The 16,739-nt window shown below is 32.6% G+C and overlaps 1 protein-coding gene across 2 annotated transcripts in view; it reads left to right on the top strand.

Moving 5' to 3' along the window:
* LOC115891807 (cilia- and flagella-associated protein 43) overlaps nucleotides 1-16,739 on the top strand; it is a 49,975-nt gene that overhangs the window by 26,302 nt on the left and 6,934 nt on the right. For both annotated transcript variants that reach the window (XR_004051901.1, XM_030912371.1), the window contains exons 14-19: nucleotides 1,827-2,009; nucleotides 4,862-5,098; nucleotides 5,805-6,106; nucleotides 9,120-9,314; nucleotides 13,046-13,277; nucleotides 15,422-15,549. Coding sequence is in view for 1 of the 2 variants with exons in the window: in XM_030912371.1 (XP_030768231.1) it covers nucleotides 1,827-2,009; nucleotides 4,862-5,098; nucleotides 5,805-6,106; nucleotides 9,120-9,314; nucleotides 13,046-13,277; nucleotides 15,422-15,549 (1,277 nt within the window). In the remaining variant the exon portion in view is untranslated. The remainder of the gene's footprint in view (nucleotides 1-1,826; nucleotides 2,010-4,861; nucleotides 5,099-5,804; nucleotides 6,107-9,119; nucleotides 9,315-13,045; nucleotides 13,278-15,421; nucleotides 15,550-16,739) is intronic.

The following is a 16,739-nucleotide window of genomic DNA, read 5'->3' as shown; positions in this document are numbered from 1 at the left end:
TTTTTTGTTGCCTCGTTCAATTTTGTTTTGTTTTGAGCTATTTCCAAAACGTGGCGGTATCTGTATCCAAGACAAAGGATTTTTTTTCATAAATCTCAGTGAAATAAGTAAACCTAGACCTTTTCTAAAATAGCTGTTATTACGATGATATTTCGTTAATTACATCTCGTTTTATTTTATATTGATACATATTCCACAGAATTAATATTTGAACACGCGTTTATTATGTGTATAGTAGATATTTAGGTACAAAACTTTTCACTTAAACTGCAGGAATATAATTACAATATTTTTATGACTTAATTTTATTATAATAAATCTATACTAATATATAAAATCCTTATGTGACTGATATACTGAATAATCACGATCCTGCTCAAACCACTCAACGTAAGAAGTTCAATTTTGGCATACAGGTTGATTCTAGGGTGTAGAGGTTTGATAAGAAAGGATTTTTCGAAATTCCAGTTCCAAGAGAGTGAAACCACCCCTCAAATATTACAATATTTTTTATTTAAAAAACGGTCAAGTTTCCGAAAAAACGCTTAAACACGTATATTTTATTTTGTTTTTTTACATATTTTAAGATTTTTTAATAACGTATACAGGGTGTTTTGAAAAATCTGGTCATTGATTAATGACGATCCTGCTTAAAGCGCTTGACGTAAAAAGCTGATTTTTGAAAAGCAGATTGACTTTAGGGTGTAGAGATTCGATAAGAAGGGATTTTTCGAATACTCGAATTCTGAGGGGGTGAAACTATCCCTCAAATATTAAAATATTTTTTATTTAAAAACCGGTGAGTTTCTCGGAAAAACTCTTAAACACGTATATTTAATTTTGTTGTTTTACATATTTTAAGATTTTTGAAAAATTTATACAGGGTGTTTCATAAAATATGATCATTGAGTAATCACGATTCTGCTTAAACTGCTTGACGTTTAAAACTGATTTTTGGCAAACGGATTGACTGTGGGGTGTAGAGGTTCGATAAGGAGGGGTTTCTCGAATCTCAAATTCCAAGAGGGTGAAAACGCCCCTCATATATTACAATATTTTTATTTAAAAAACGGTTAGTCTTTCGGGAAAAGGCTTGGACAAGCATAATTTATTTGTTATTTTACATATCTTGAAATTTTTTAAAAATCATACAGGGTGTTCCAAAAAGTTGGGTAATTTCTTAACCACGATTCTGCTTAAACTGCTTGACGTAAAAAGCTTATTTTTGGCAAACGGATTTTTCGAAAGTCAAATTCCAACGAGATAAAACTGCCCCTCAAATATTACCAAGTTATATAATAATATCGCCATATTGTTTTTTCGTATGCTGAGATAAATGTGAGAAAATTTTATCTAGTTTGTATGTTAATGGAAATTCTTGCTTTGTTTTATCATCACCAATACAAATGATTAATTCGACGCGAACGAAGTCGCTGGTACATGCAAGTTAGTATATAAAATTGTATATGATATGTTTGTGTACGGCCTTAAATGATTAATATAAGAGTAGTATTGCTTGATGAGTAATACTGGTAACATTATCAATATATCCGCTTAATTATCCGATGTCAACAAAAATGGTCCACGGACATTATTTAAAAGCAATGCTATTTTATTGTTCTTAAGAGAAATCTGTAAACGATACTATATAAATCTATTCAACTAGTATTTATTATGCAGGAACTTAGACAAAAAAATAATGATATCTAGGATAATAATTATTGCAAAGGACCTATTTTTAATCAAAGTTTTATTTTAAGTTACAATGACACACCATGTAATTTATTTTGATGTAAAATATTATCGTTGTTTTATTTTTCCTCTAGAGAGAAGTTATTAAACTGAAACAGAACTACAACAAATGTTTTCAAAATACCAGGGCTATCAAGGACAGAGAAGTGTACAATATCAAGGAAAAGAATGCCAAGCTGAGGCATATAGTATCTGAGTACAACTACCATTCGGATAAGAAAGTCTTCGTTAACATCGACGACCCTGAGTGGGATCAGGTAATTAAAGACTGTTCAGCTATTGTTCAACGTTACGTCATCATTATTTGTCAAATATGAGGTTTAGGGTGTATAATTATTAGTAAAATTATAACTCCAAATCGAATGACAATGACATTTGCTAAAAAGAATATGCAGTAATTTAGGAAATGCCGTAACGACGTCACCAATCTATTTCATCTGGTTCGCAAGCCTAGATCATAATATATACTATATATGATACTTATATACTTACGTGGCTAAGTAAACCACTATGGAAACTGTCGCAAACATATCAACGACTTCCATTAATCTTCTTTTTTTGTTGCACACGCGGTGCTTCTACTCGATCTATCCTTGTCGAGGACCTATCGTCCGCGCGCCAAATTTGAACATTAATTTTAAATTTTAATTTGTAAAATGCTTTATATTTGAACAATATGTTTACTGTCACAAGAATTAAATTATATAAAAAATACATTTAGCCACTCCGTACGAATATCAATATTCTTAGGAAATGTAACCAGAATGTATGCAAGTGGCTTAATATAAATAAGAGAACAACTGAATACTTTACTTGCCTCTGAAAAGATAATTCGGGGACCTTTATATTAGAACTTTCACACACTAAACACTTTCTATAGTAAACGCCACGAATGTTTGGGAGTGATTCATCGGTCGCTACCGTGTGAACTAATCTGTTCAAGGTCACATAAAACTTAATTCCAGTGCCGTGGTGTTTGAAGTCATATAATAATAAATATATAATCTGTTGTAATTTGTTGTTTTAACCAGGGGGGTGACAGTGAAATAGGAAAATTGGAAACAGTCATTAGTGTCATGTTAAGATTGTTTTTGTCTAACTATTGTCTAACTTCACAGTTTAGAATTGACAGATTTCAGTTTCAGAGACAACTTCAGATTTGTTCTAGAACAAATTCGAAAATATTCGACGCCATTTTAATTCATTCCGTTTAGTTTCGTTTTGGAAGTTCAATTTAATATTTCGGCTGAAATTTATAAATATAAAGGTAATAAAGTATATAAAATATATATTACATGAAGAATCCTGGAGAAAATGACGTTTATGCATTAGTAGGTATGTCCCATGTATATGAAAAATAGGTAGTAAATAAACACTGTTTTTACATTTTTTAGATGCAAGAAAATGGTGTTATAATCTCTTTGATCGGCGATTTTTTTGAAAATGGAAACAATTTACAGCAAGGTAAGATCATTTTTAACTATAGCCAACATTAGTTATCTCCAGTATGTGCGATTTATTGTCAATAATGCAATAAATCGGACTGATAATCTGATTATGTTATCCGACTAAAAATCTCTTTTTGCATCTTTTTGATTTATAAGCAGGGTTCTTTGGGAATAATGGACGCTTTTTTTAAACAGTATATTTATATTTTATACCTATTGATATTTTTACATTGTTAATTTTAGTATAAAAAAATTGTTTTTCTGTTTTCAGGTTTTTGTATAAGGCTCCCGTTTTCATATTCCTGTGTCCGTTTTCTGTCCTTGAAGTTTGCGAATGCTAAGTCCTTGAAGTGTGTTTATTTACAAATTACTGTAAGTCATGCTTATACCTTAACTAATTTACGTTAAAAGTGCATATAATTAACTAATTGGTATTGAAACAATACAATCCTCTATATTTTTATATTTATTTAGTCACGTTGTTCCATATTTCAAATAAATATATGTGAATAAATTATTTTTTGGTTTTATTTATGAAAAGAAAAATACAAAATACATTTGAACTGAAGAGGGGCCCGCCATTGAATAACCGGAAACGGAAATGAAAATTAAGCCATCATGACCTTATCATGTCAACCTGTCAATTGGAAAGTTAGTTCTCCAGACGACAACGAAGGCTTTCGGTGGCGTATCGTGTTTCCACGATTTAACACAGAGTTGACACTTCTTTCTAGTTAATTATTTTATGGTTTTAGAATAAGTAGGGGAAGCGCAGGCAGATGATTAGACCGGGCCAAACCAAACCTACGTCTGCGGTAAAAATTTACGTTTTTAATGTAAAACTGATAGCGCGCGTGTCGATTCTAACTTCATCAAGCGATGAATCACTCCCAAACATTCGTGGCGTTTACTCTAGTCATTTTTACGAGTATTTAGAATGTCCAACGAAAAAAAAAAGAAATATAATTGCACAAACTTAAAATTAACTTCTCACTGAACATACTTGCATCCTTGGCTATATAAAAGCGGTCGATAAAAGAGTAATTAATACAATTTTTAAATTAAAAAACCCAAAAAACAAGCATCGTTATGACAATATGACGACAATGAAAAGTTGGTTTCCATAATAATGCATAATTTTTACTTTCTAAACCGTATAAAATTGTGATTATTTTGGAAATACGTGCTACTTTTAATACGCATGCGTAAAGTAAGGTCCTCGAGAAAGACAAACCTACTAAACGTTTCATAAGTGCAATAAAGAAGGTTTGAAAATGGCATGTCGTGATGTTAGAGACACATTTTTTAATGCTAAACTTATGACGTTGATTTATCCACGTAAGTATATATGATCTAGGTGGGCAAGTGACTGAAAGAGTTCGACAATATATGACGTGACGTTGAACGATGACTGAACATTCTATATTAATAAATCATTATAACAATTAATTATAATTATTATTTTAAATAAGACTGGTCTAGATAAAAATCGGCCCTGGCACCATTCTTACCAATTCTTATGTAAAATGACTTCCTGAATCCAAATATGACCACCGTTGTAGGGAGAGACCGTTTAACCTATTTTTACTACTTTTTGATAGTTGAACCACTTCAGACCACTGAAACAATTATAACAGCTATGAATTTCTCTTTCACTGTAGATAGAAAATCCGGAAACCATTCTTAAGGTAACCGACAACGAGATACCAGTCACACCATATATTTCGCCCAGTGAGCAGGCCATACTAGATGCGAAAGCAGCCGAAGAAGAACGATTGCGTTTGTTGTTATTGGCCGACGATTTCAGAGAGAGGGCGCTGATGGCTATGATGAATGGCGTACTGGAAGTACGTTGGGAGGACGAACTTAAAAAAGACGTACCGAAACCAAAGTGCATGGTGAGTACTGTTACGCTTTTACTGTGTCCTGTCTTCGATTTTTTTCAAGTCCTGAGACATTTCTTCCAGATTCTTAGAACGTTGGAGAATTCCCATTCCAGGTTACGGATGGAATCTTCCAAATTACTGAGTTCTTTCGCTTTAAGAGTATATTGCCCTGTATTGTTCGGGTCGCTCTCAGGGATCGCGTAAAGCGGGTGTGTGGCCGAAGGAAATATATATTATATTTCAGAAATCTACCTAAGGCTTAACCCGATCCTGTCGTGTTAAGCCATACACAAAATTCAAAACACACGTGCTTTGATTAAGATTTGGTTAAGGCTTGCAGAGCTTCAGCATTTGCCATAAAATAGCGCGCAATTTGTTACAAAACCATATAAATTATATATCACTGCAATCACAAAACTCCGATCTATTTCCGTATTGTAACGGAATTTTAAATTATGTCTTTATTATCGAGAAAATTTAGTCCAAACATAAGGAATATTTTGTTGATGTTTGACCATCAAAATCTTAAAAATAAAGAAGTTGTCTAAAAATGTGCAACAATATATTATAATCCTTTATCTTTAATTTCATTCTTCATTTGTGTAAAAATACTTTAATACGTTAAATGCCGAACGCTTATTTTGCTACTTTTTCCGACCAGTGAAATGGACTTTTAATATAATTAAGTTAAATGATGTAAATAATTAATTTAACACAGTTGGAGAAAATACCGGAAGAATACAACGAGGACGACCTGAGAGCCATCAGGGACTATGAAGAGAAAGTTGTGTTCCTAAAAGCCGAAAGGGAAAAGTACAAAACTTTGCTGGAAGTGGATTACGCGAAATTGTCCACGAACGTGCGCGATACCATCCGCAGATTCAACCAGAAGCTCTACGAGTGCACCCGCTACAAATTCTACATCGACTCGGGCATGAACCAGGAAAATTTGCAAGTGAACCGGGCCAGGTTCCAGCAGAACCACAGAATCATTTTGGACGAGATAGAGGCCGGCATTATGTGAGCAAACTTTAACAAATATAAATAAGTGCTCTTTCCTTTGAATAAAAAGATTAAGGAAGGAGCACATCGGAACACTTAAGTAGAGCGCGATGGGGACCAAAAATGGCCGACTTAAATTCCGGTTTAAAGTTGATACTCACTATACCTTTCCATATCCATTCCATATCCGTTCCGTATCCACTCCTTATCCATTCCTTATCCATTCCTTATCCATTCCATATCCATTCCATATCCATTCCATATCCATTCCATATCCATTCCATATCCATTCCATATCCATTCCATATCCATTCCATATCCATTCCATATCCATTCCATATCCATTCCATATCCATTCCATATCCATTCCATATCCATTCCATATCCATTCCATATCCATTCCATATCCATTCCATATCCATTCCATATCCATTCCATATCCATTCCATATCCATTCCATATCCATTCCATATCCATTCCATATCCATTCCATATCCATTCCATATCCATTCCATATCCATTCCATATCCATTCCATATCCATTCCATATCCATTCCATATCCATTCCATATCCATTCCATATCCATTCCATATCCATTCCATATCCATTCCATATCCGTTCCATATCCATTCCATATCAATTCCATATCAATTCCATATCCATTCCATCAGAAACAGCGTTTTAAAGTTCTTACATTTGTACCAGCTCTATTACAATTTTGCTGATATTTATTTATTCTTTCACCTCTTAATTAAATCTATTACCTTTTTCAAAAGATCCATATTTTTAAAATAAAACTTTCGTAATGATATAAATAATTGTACAGGGTGTCCCACTAAGAATAGCTCTCGGCTGTATCTCGGAAAGTATTAGCCGTAGGGGCTGATACTTTCGTTAGACGATGATTCAGTGAAGTCATGGTAGGCTTTGGAAAAAAGTTGCTTTTCACGTAATAGTATAAACGTCAAATTGTTATTAGATCAACATTTTGATAGTTTTAGCAGCGTTTTTTATCTTTTGATTGCCTTTTCAGAATGCCAACAACTTCAACTACTTCAAATAATGAAGGTATTTTGAAAAAAGCAATTAAAAGATAAAAAACGCGGCTAAGACTATCAAAATGTTGATCTAATAACAGTTTGACGTTTACACTATTACGTGAAAAGCAACTTTTTTCCAAAGCCTACCTTGACCTCACCGAATCATCGTTTCTTGTTCACTGTTATTAATATCTTAGTTACTACATATTAATACATCTGGTATTCTGGTATTTCGTCGATTTTAAAATAAACTAACTGTTTCTATCTTATTTTTTGTTAGAATGGGCATAATCAAGAGGGCTACTGATACCGTATTGTAAAAATAAGGTAATTAAGGGCTTATTTTTTGGTATTTATTATAATTTGCTTATATCTTCGGTTTGAAAGAAGATATCAAGATGCGGTTTTCGCTGACTTTTTAAGCTTTTACTACTTTTTTACTATTAGTTAAAATTACAAATACTATTGCATTTAATTTTTTTGAAAAAACACGCTATGTTTGATAAATTATAAGAAAGCGCCCCCTATCGTCTACGTTCAAAACCTTATTATTATTATTTTTAAGATATAATATAGAGTAAGAAACGCTCTTTTAAACGAGCCCTCGTTTGTTGGATTCTGATCATCCAGTCCGGAGTTATTAACATTTATATAAAGATAGATCTAACCTTCCCCCACCACTTTATTTTAGCAGATAGGGGAAAATGGTTCTAACAAAGAAAATCCAAAATTTACTGAAGATTATGAAACTATTATTTATAGTACCCATTATCTAGGCAAAATTCTGTAAAAATTCTATTTTCTTATTTTCCATAGCAGTTGTGCCCCCTAGCGGCCGTTTTACAAACTTGAAAATAATTTCCAGCAATTTCTCATAGCCCCTTTAGTTATAAATATTTTTTTCCGTAAACCCTACGGCTAATACTTTCCGAGATACAGCCGAGAGCTATTCTTAGTGGGACACCCGGTACAATAAAAAATAACTGATAAGGAACGGAAGCTTACGTATTGCGTCAATACAATAAAAATACGGAACGGATATGGAATGGAAACGGAAGGTATAGTGAGAATATCAGTGCCGTTCTAATTTTGTTCAAAACGTGTAAAAATATGATGTAGGTTAAAAAAAATAATTTGTTGTTTTATTTTACGTTGTCAATAAATGTTGGTAGTTATTAAAATTGTTATAAAAATATACAATATAATTCTAATAAAAATAGATAAAGCTTCATTCAGAACCTCAAAATCAGTGGAATAAATTAGTAGTTTCAATTAGCCGTAGAAGTTTGTTCACCTAATTTTAATATAAGCATTGAGAACGTCATAATTAGTGATAGTAATTTTCAATTAGTGGAAAAAGTTAACAAACTTTTAACTTTTCCACTAATTATACTTCAAAATTTGCGAGTAAAGCTACATTCGAAATCAATTCGCTCGCCAAGTGGCAATTCGACATTAAAGTCGGCACGAAATTAACCCATGATACAAAGCATACAAGGTATGATATTGCGCAGGTTGGTCATTACGTCACAAGTGATAAACGGCACCATTGGTCGTCAAGCTTCCCGCGCCAATTTCAAATTGTCAAACAGATGACATAATAAATGTGAAAATAATTTTTTAAATGTCAAGCTCCATGATTTGACACAACTTTTGCGGTTATATCCTAATTCTTCCCTATTTTAGGTCTTTTTTTATTAGTGGCAATTGAACAATACGGATATTTTTTTGTTTGTCATATGACGTCACAGGTGGTATGCGCAAACTTAACGAAATTGAAGCTGCTATCGATTATACCTTGTTTTCTTTGTACCATGAAATTAACCATTCACAACAAATTTCAAGTCAAATATTTTACGCACGCGTGTTTAAACTTCTCCTGACTAATTTAGAGGTTCCGAATGAACCTTAGTGTTTTACTTTGCTGTTATATCACCAAAGGTTCCAATACTCCAAATGTAATAGCATTTTGAAATTTGACTTTTTTCAGTGCATCCATTCAGGAATACGAAAAAGAGGTCGATGTAAACCATAAGCAGATACAGTTCATGCAGGATTCTCTCAGCGATTGTAAAACCAACTTGGATTCCATGCAGATCAGAGAAAAAAATTTAGAGAAAGCATACAGGAAGGACTTTCAGGACATGTCCCCCGTGGTCCAGGAACAGTCTTATAAGCTATACAAGTAAATAACGCTATAGTTCATATCACATAAAATTTTAGTCACGTATGTCTGAGTCCTAATTATTAATTATTGACCAAGTTGTACAAATCAAAAAGAAAACGTGCCTCGTGGCCAAATATATTATGTTTTTATAATATTTTTATTGATGATCATTTATAGTTCATACCAAATAAACTTTTAGTCACGTGATTAAGCTGGACCGGCACAGCGTTACCCACTTTTAACAAAAATAAATTAATTCTAAATATATGAACAGTTATTATTTACATCAACAAAACTCACATTCTTAACAGCACTTAAGGGACATAAAGCGCCATTACTATCGCTTTCCCGTTCAAAATATTCTAATAAGGTTGCGATGAGCTTTTTGCAACGGCTATTAAGCTATCTTGTACCGCTTCGCACTAAAAGAGGTTCTATAAAGAACAATGTTCGACTGCAAGGTCTGATACTAAACATTTTTAAGCTTAAAGTATCACAACATTATTTATTTAAACCAAAAACTCGTTAGACAAAACTAAAATTAAAAAAACTAAAGTGTCAAAACGAATGACAATTTCAGGAAATAAATAAATCTTTGTGGCAACTTGACATTTTTTACAGCAGAGCTACCACCTGAATCGCCAGCGCGAAATTTAAATTCCAGTTGGCCAGCCCGGCGCCGAATATGTCCATGTTTGGCAACAATGAATTTAAAAATCGCGCCCTCAATTACGAATTACGTAACAAAAGTTTAATTGGTATCTAATATATATTTATATCTTGGACAGATATTATCTGTTAACTTACAGGGTTGCCCATTAGTGCGAGAAAGTCCAATGTTGTTAAAACAAAGATACCAAAAAAACTGAAAAACATTGTGTTGTGACATTTATTCTATCTTTAAGTAAATGATTTTGCCTTAAAGTTTCAGACTTTTTTTAAATGTACATTTTCTAGTATTAAATGACTTACCTAAATTTAATTTAGATGTTATTTAATACATTATAAGTCATTTAATTGGGTAAGTCATTTAAATTTAAATGACTTACCTGTATAACTCCTATATATGTATTTAATTTAGGTAAGACATTTAATACATTATAAGTCATAATAAGTCATTTAATTTGTTTGGTTTAACTTCATTTAAATTTAAAGGACTTACCTTTATTAAATCACTTACTTACCTTTCCTATACAGGGTGGCGCACCTCATTCGCCTCGGTTGATTATACGAAAACGGAAAGATGTAGAAACAAAATATTTTAGGGGTATATGTGGGGAGACAATGTACACAATTTAAAATTATTTTGAAATATACAGGGTGTTTCAGAACTAAGATCCATACTAAAGTTATATTTTTTCTTATGGAACACCCGGTATTTTATTTCATTTTTGGATTCTTGGGCCCAAAAAAGGCATTTATTATAAGGGTTAAATATGTTTAAAATCTTTAGTTTTTGAGATATTTAAATATATTTAAATTTGCATTCTACAATAGAATAGACTATTAACACCCTGTACATTACTTTTCAGAATTAATTCTTATGCTGAGTTTGAGAAATTGAAGGTTGAAAAATAAACTTTACTGAAAAATGGTATTGATTCCTTAAATTTATACAGGGTTATCAAAAGTTTAAGGATATATTTTATATAAAAACTTTGTTATTTCAAATATAACACCCTGTATTTTTTTTAAATAAGTCGAAGCAGATTCAAATGCTCTTTCAAACTATATTAGGGTTTCCTATACCTATCTGGCTCAGATTTTGAATAAAAAGCGATTTTTAAATGAAATTGTAATCATGATGGCTATTTTCAAAGTCGACATTAGTTTATGGACACTATTATTTATAATTTATAACAGTTTACTTAAATTTACCTACAATAGTTATAAGTAAGTATTCATTTATCCAAAAAAATCCTTATGGGTTTTTCGCCACTGCACTGCAAAAAAAATCTACAAAATAAAATAGTTTTATTTTTTGTAAACACTTACACTTGCGTTAAACCTAAACGGACGCTGCTTGTCAGAAGTTGTGTTTACAGTAATAAAAATTTGCCTAACAAAGAAAAAAATGCCTAACGTTTCGGAAAGTTTTCTCTTTCAGTCGTCGGAAGCAAAAAAATATAAAGAATCGAGAAAAAAACTATTTAAAATATTTAAATTGAACTATTCGAGAACACTTTACTTTTTAAAACAGATACGTCTACAAGAAATCGTTGACGTTCTGTTAAAATGACATTATATTAAGTTAAACTTCAAAATTAACAAAAAAAAATTAAAAAAAAAATAAAAAAAACCATAAGGATTTTTTTTTGGATAGATGAATCCGCCACCTAGGTATAGACATTTTTTAAATATTCATTATTATATCAAGAAAAATAAAGCAGTATCTGCTGGCGGAACGAATAGATATGTTACTAGTAATATTATTTTGTGAGGAAAATTGCTTCTTGACCTCAAGGGCTCAAATGCTCAAAGATATCCAAATAGAATTACTTCCTGATAAGAGTTTCTTTGAAAAACTTCTTGTCCTATTTCGCCTGGTAGTGTGGTTTATAAAAAAACTATTATGCAGAAATCTGTCGTTGGAAGTGAAGAAAATGAATTTGCCCTAATTGGCTCTTTTATAGAAAATCCATGTATCTACAAGTCATCGTAAAATAATTCAAAGACTAGTTCTTCGTTTTTCTTGATAGAATAATAAACACATATTTAATAAATATTATTTATTAAACTATTGTAGATAAATTAAATAAAAGTAAACTGGTATAAATGTAAATAAGTCGATAAACTAATATCGATTTTAAAAATAGCTACTGTCACTAGAAACTTGCCATGACAACACTAGCCATCTTGATTACAATTTTACTGAAAAATCGCTTTTTTAGGAAACCCTAATATAGTTTGAAAGAGCATTTAAATCTGCTTCGACTTATTTAAAAAAATACATAGTGTTGCATTTAAAATAACGAAGTTCTTATGTAAAATAAATATTTAAAATAGCCCAGCAATTTGTGATACCCCTGTATACATTTAAGGAAGGAATAACATTTTTCTGTAAAGTTTATTTCTCTACCTTTAAACCCAGCACAAGAACTAATTCTGAAAAGTAATGTACAGGGTGTTAATAATCTATTCTATTGTAGCATGCAAATTTAAATATCTTTCAATATCTCAAAAACCAAAGATTTTAAACATATTTAACCCTTACAATAAATACCTTTTTTTGGACCCAAGAATCCAAAAATGAAATAAAATATCGGGTGTTCCATAAGAAAAAATATAACTTTGGTATGGATCTTAGTTCTGAAACACCCTGTACATTTCAAAATAATTTTAAATTGTGCACATTACCTCCCCACATATACCCATAAAATATTTTGTTTCTACATCTTTCCGTTTTCGTATAATCAACCGAGACGAATGAGGTGCGCCACCCTGTATATTTAATTTAGGTAAGCCATTTAATATAATATAAGTCATAGTAAGTCATTTAAATTTAAATGAGTTACCTGTATTAAATGACTAACCTACCTTTCCTATATATTTAATCTAGGTAAGTCAGTTAATACATTATAAGTCATAATAAGTCATTTAATTGGGTAAGTCATTTAAATTTAAACGACTTACCTGTATTAAATGACTTACCTACCTTTCCTAAATTAAACGACGTATGTCATTATTGTATGTATACATACTATGCCAGGGTATGCATTTTCTTTAAAAATGAGTTTTATTATTAATAGAAAGCGACCCAAAGTAAATTTTCGCAATATCTCCACTGCAACGGTTTTGAACGAATTGGCCAAAAGTGTCCTAAGTAACGAGACCACGATAGCCATGACGCAAGAGTGTTTGGACTACTTGAAATCCTTGGAACAATTGGATTTGTTCGTTGGTCTGCCTCCTACCATCGACGAGAACACGTATAGTTTGATATGCAAACATAGAAGGATGAGAATTGAGTACGACATTAGAGTAAGTAAAAATGGAAAATAAAAGCAGTATTTAATATTACTAAATACTAACCAAAAAATGTCTATACCTATGTGGCGGATTCATCTCTCCAAAAAATCCTTTATGGGTATTTCGCCACTGCACTGCAAGAGAATCTACAAAATAAAATAGTTATTTTTTGTAAACAATTCTGCGTTAAACCTAAACGGACACTGCTTGTCAGAAGTTATATTTACAAAAAATAACTAACCATTGCACGTTCCGTTAACTAACCATTGCATCTCCTGTTCGGGACTTAATATCTAACCGATACTTTCCGACAAGTCGGAATTAACTACTCTGCGCTGTGGTTGTCATTTTGTGGATTTGCCCAAGCTTACCTGATGGAGTAGGGCTAGGGCTCCGAAACCGGTAGTGAGAGCAGGTTGATCCACATTATGACAAACACAGCGTAGAATTAAATTTCTATATCAGCAGTTAAGTGATAAGAATTCTTATATAAATTTATTATACAGAGAAGACCAGGCTACTAGTAACATAGCAAGTTGCCGGACGAATTTACGTTTACCCGTTTTGCGTTCATACTCGAGATTGCCGGCCAGTCGGCTGGTCAGGCAGTACGCAGTTGCAGTTGTGCTTGGACGGGTCGGTCGTGACAGACTAGGAATACGACGCGAGGACTGCCGAGTATTTATTATTTTCATTTTAAGTGTTTACCTTCACTTAAGGTAACATTTAAAATGAAAATACTTAAATATATATTATTTGAGTGTGTTTCCAAGCCAAAACTAAAAATAAATAAATTCTCTAAACCCCCCCAAAAAACTAAAATATTACTCTAAATAAGAAAAAGTTATAACAAGTGTTCAAAAAGACCATCTTGTTGTGCTAGACAGAAGCCTAGGCGGTCGTAAAATCTCCGTCTGACATTGGCTAACATATTAGGGCTAATACTTTGGAAAGCCTCTCGTATTTTTACTTGAACCTCATCCAGGTTATTAGCCCTATTATGACCATACATTTTGGATTTTACATAACCCCACAAAAATAAGTCATTGGGAGAAAGATCTGGTGATCTAGCGGGCCACATAGTTCCATATCCACTAATTAAACGGTTGGGAAAAGTATTGTTCAAATATTCTTGAACAATACGGGCATTGTGGGGAGGACAACCACCTCAGCAATTTGATTACTTGAAAACGTGGGATTTTGATCCGCGGTAGCACAAATGAACACTTGCTTTAACTCCTGTTCTTCATTAATCGACACATCAGGCTTTTTGTGTTTTTGTGGGAACACGCACTCATGTGTTTCAAAATTATTAATAACTCTTGATACAGTAGGTAAATTACAGTTGAGGGTTGGAACCTTTGGTGTTACACAGCAAAATAAAAACACTAAATCACCACAATACACCAAAATACTCTTACTTTTACACTGGACGCGCGTTTCGCTAATCATGTTAGCATCATCAGCAGATGATAGTTTATAATCATCTGCTGATGATGCTAACATGGTTAGCGAGACGCGCGTCCAGTGTAAAAGTAAAAGTGTTTTGGTATATTGTGGTGACAGTAGGTAAAGATGGAATTGGCCTATTTACAAAACTTTGTGGAAAAATTGTTTAAATAATGTTTGTGGAAAAATTGTTTAAATGGTTAAAAATTTTAAAAAATCGTAACTCCAAAATTACATTAGCTAGCGAAACGCGGTTTTCAATTTAAGATTAGGAATAATATTTGCAACAAAATTTGTAATAACATCAAAATCAGTCAAAGTCGCAGTTTTTGACATATTCCGTGTTTCCGTAGTCTGTTTTTGAGAAAATCCGTGTGGAGAACTCCAAACTCCCATCGGACGCGACCCCAGGTGGAGGATAGGGGAAATAACCGCGGACCAAAATTAGAAAAGTTCCTTTACTTTGAAACTAAAAGAACTGCCTACCAACTTTTTATTGACATATTTTAGTATGGGAGGCTAAACGGGCCTCCCGGCGCCAATTTTTTAATATTACTTGAACTATTGTGGTTAACAATGTCGCAGGATATAAAAAAATAAAAATAAAACTTTTATATAGCATGGACATTTTTTAAAAGTGTGATTTTATTGTAGTTAGTTATTGAGGATTGGTATTTTATAAGAAATTTATAATGGCATATTTTTAGTGTCGAGCTGCTCAGTTACAAATAATTGATGGTGATGCTACTCTTTCTACATTCCAAAGACGTATAGCCACTGAAAAAGAAAAAATCGCTAATTTAAATGCCCAACTGGAGAAGACCAGAGATGACAGGTTAGAAATAATAGCATAATCAATTTATAATACATCAGTACACTTTTTTGTCACTTTAGACAGCAATATAGTCTGTCCAACGACATATCAATTGACAGTGATAGATGGGTCTGTCATTTTTAGTACAAAGTAGTTTCTTTTATTTTACAAAGAAATAAGTTGGTACCTACAATTGGAACGAATAGGAAAAATAATATATTCAAATCTGTGAGTGAGTGATAAGGGAGTGATAAAAAATGTCTATACTTATGTGGCTCATTCATCTCTCCAAAAAAATCCTTTATGGGTATTTCGCCACTGCACTGCAAGAAAATCTACAAAATAAAATAGTTATTTTTTGTAAACACTTCTGCGTTAAACCTAAACGGGCACTGCTTGTCAGAAGTTATGTTTACAGTTATACAAATTTGCCTAACAAAGAAAAAAATGCTTAACGTTTCGGAAAGTTTATCTCTTTCCGTCGTTGGAAGCAAAAAAATACAAACAAGAAACAACAGAACAACAAAAAAAATTCAACAGAACGTCAACGGTTTCTTGTAGACGTATCTGTTTTAAAAAAGTAAAGTGTTCTCGAATAGTTGAATTTAAATATGGAATACAAATTTGCGTAACAAAGAATAAAGAAATAGTTTTTTTCTTTATTCTTTGTACTTTTTTTTGCTTCCGACGACGGAAAGAGATAAACTTTCCGAAACGTTAAGCATTTTTTTCTTTGTTAGGCAAATTTGTATAACTGTTAACATACATACATACATACAGCCGCTACTTGCTGACGAGTTTCCGACACACATAAAGAAGATGGTCACGCAAGGCGTTTTCTTTCATGAGCTTTTGTGTGACTGAAAAGCCCGATACGTGATGTTTTATCTGCCTACAGCACTCCGGACATTCAAAAATCTCATTGCTTTGTTGCTTCTTTACTTTTTGGTTGTCGCTGTTAACTGAGTTTACAACTCTTCTCCATTGAGTTCTATTGTGAGCTGCTTTTTCCCACTCATTCTGCATGTTAAGCCCCCTTAAGTTTTCGTGGAAAATGTCCTTGTACCTTTTCAGTTGTTCACCCGGCCTCCTCTTACCGTCTACAAGCTCACCGTAAAGCAGAGATTTTGCTATGCGGTTTTCTTGCATTCTGCATACATGACCAGCCCATCTTGAGCGGGATTTTGTAACCATGACTTCAATACTCTCGC

Source organism: Sitophilus oryzae, unplaced genomic scaffold (genome assembly GCF_002938485.1).
Source record: "Sitophilus oryzae breed Bouriz unplaced genomic scaffold, Soryzae_2.0 scaffold_119_pilon_pilon, whole genome shotgun sequence".
NCBI lineage: Eukaryota > Metazoa > Arthropoda > Insecta > Coleoptera > Curculionidae > Sitophilus > Sitophilus oryzae.
This window is presented reverse-complemented; position numbering and strand designations above follow the sequence as displayed.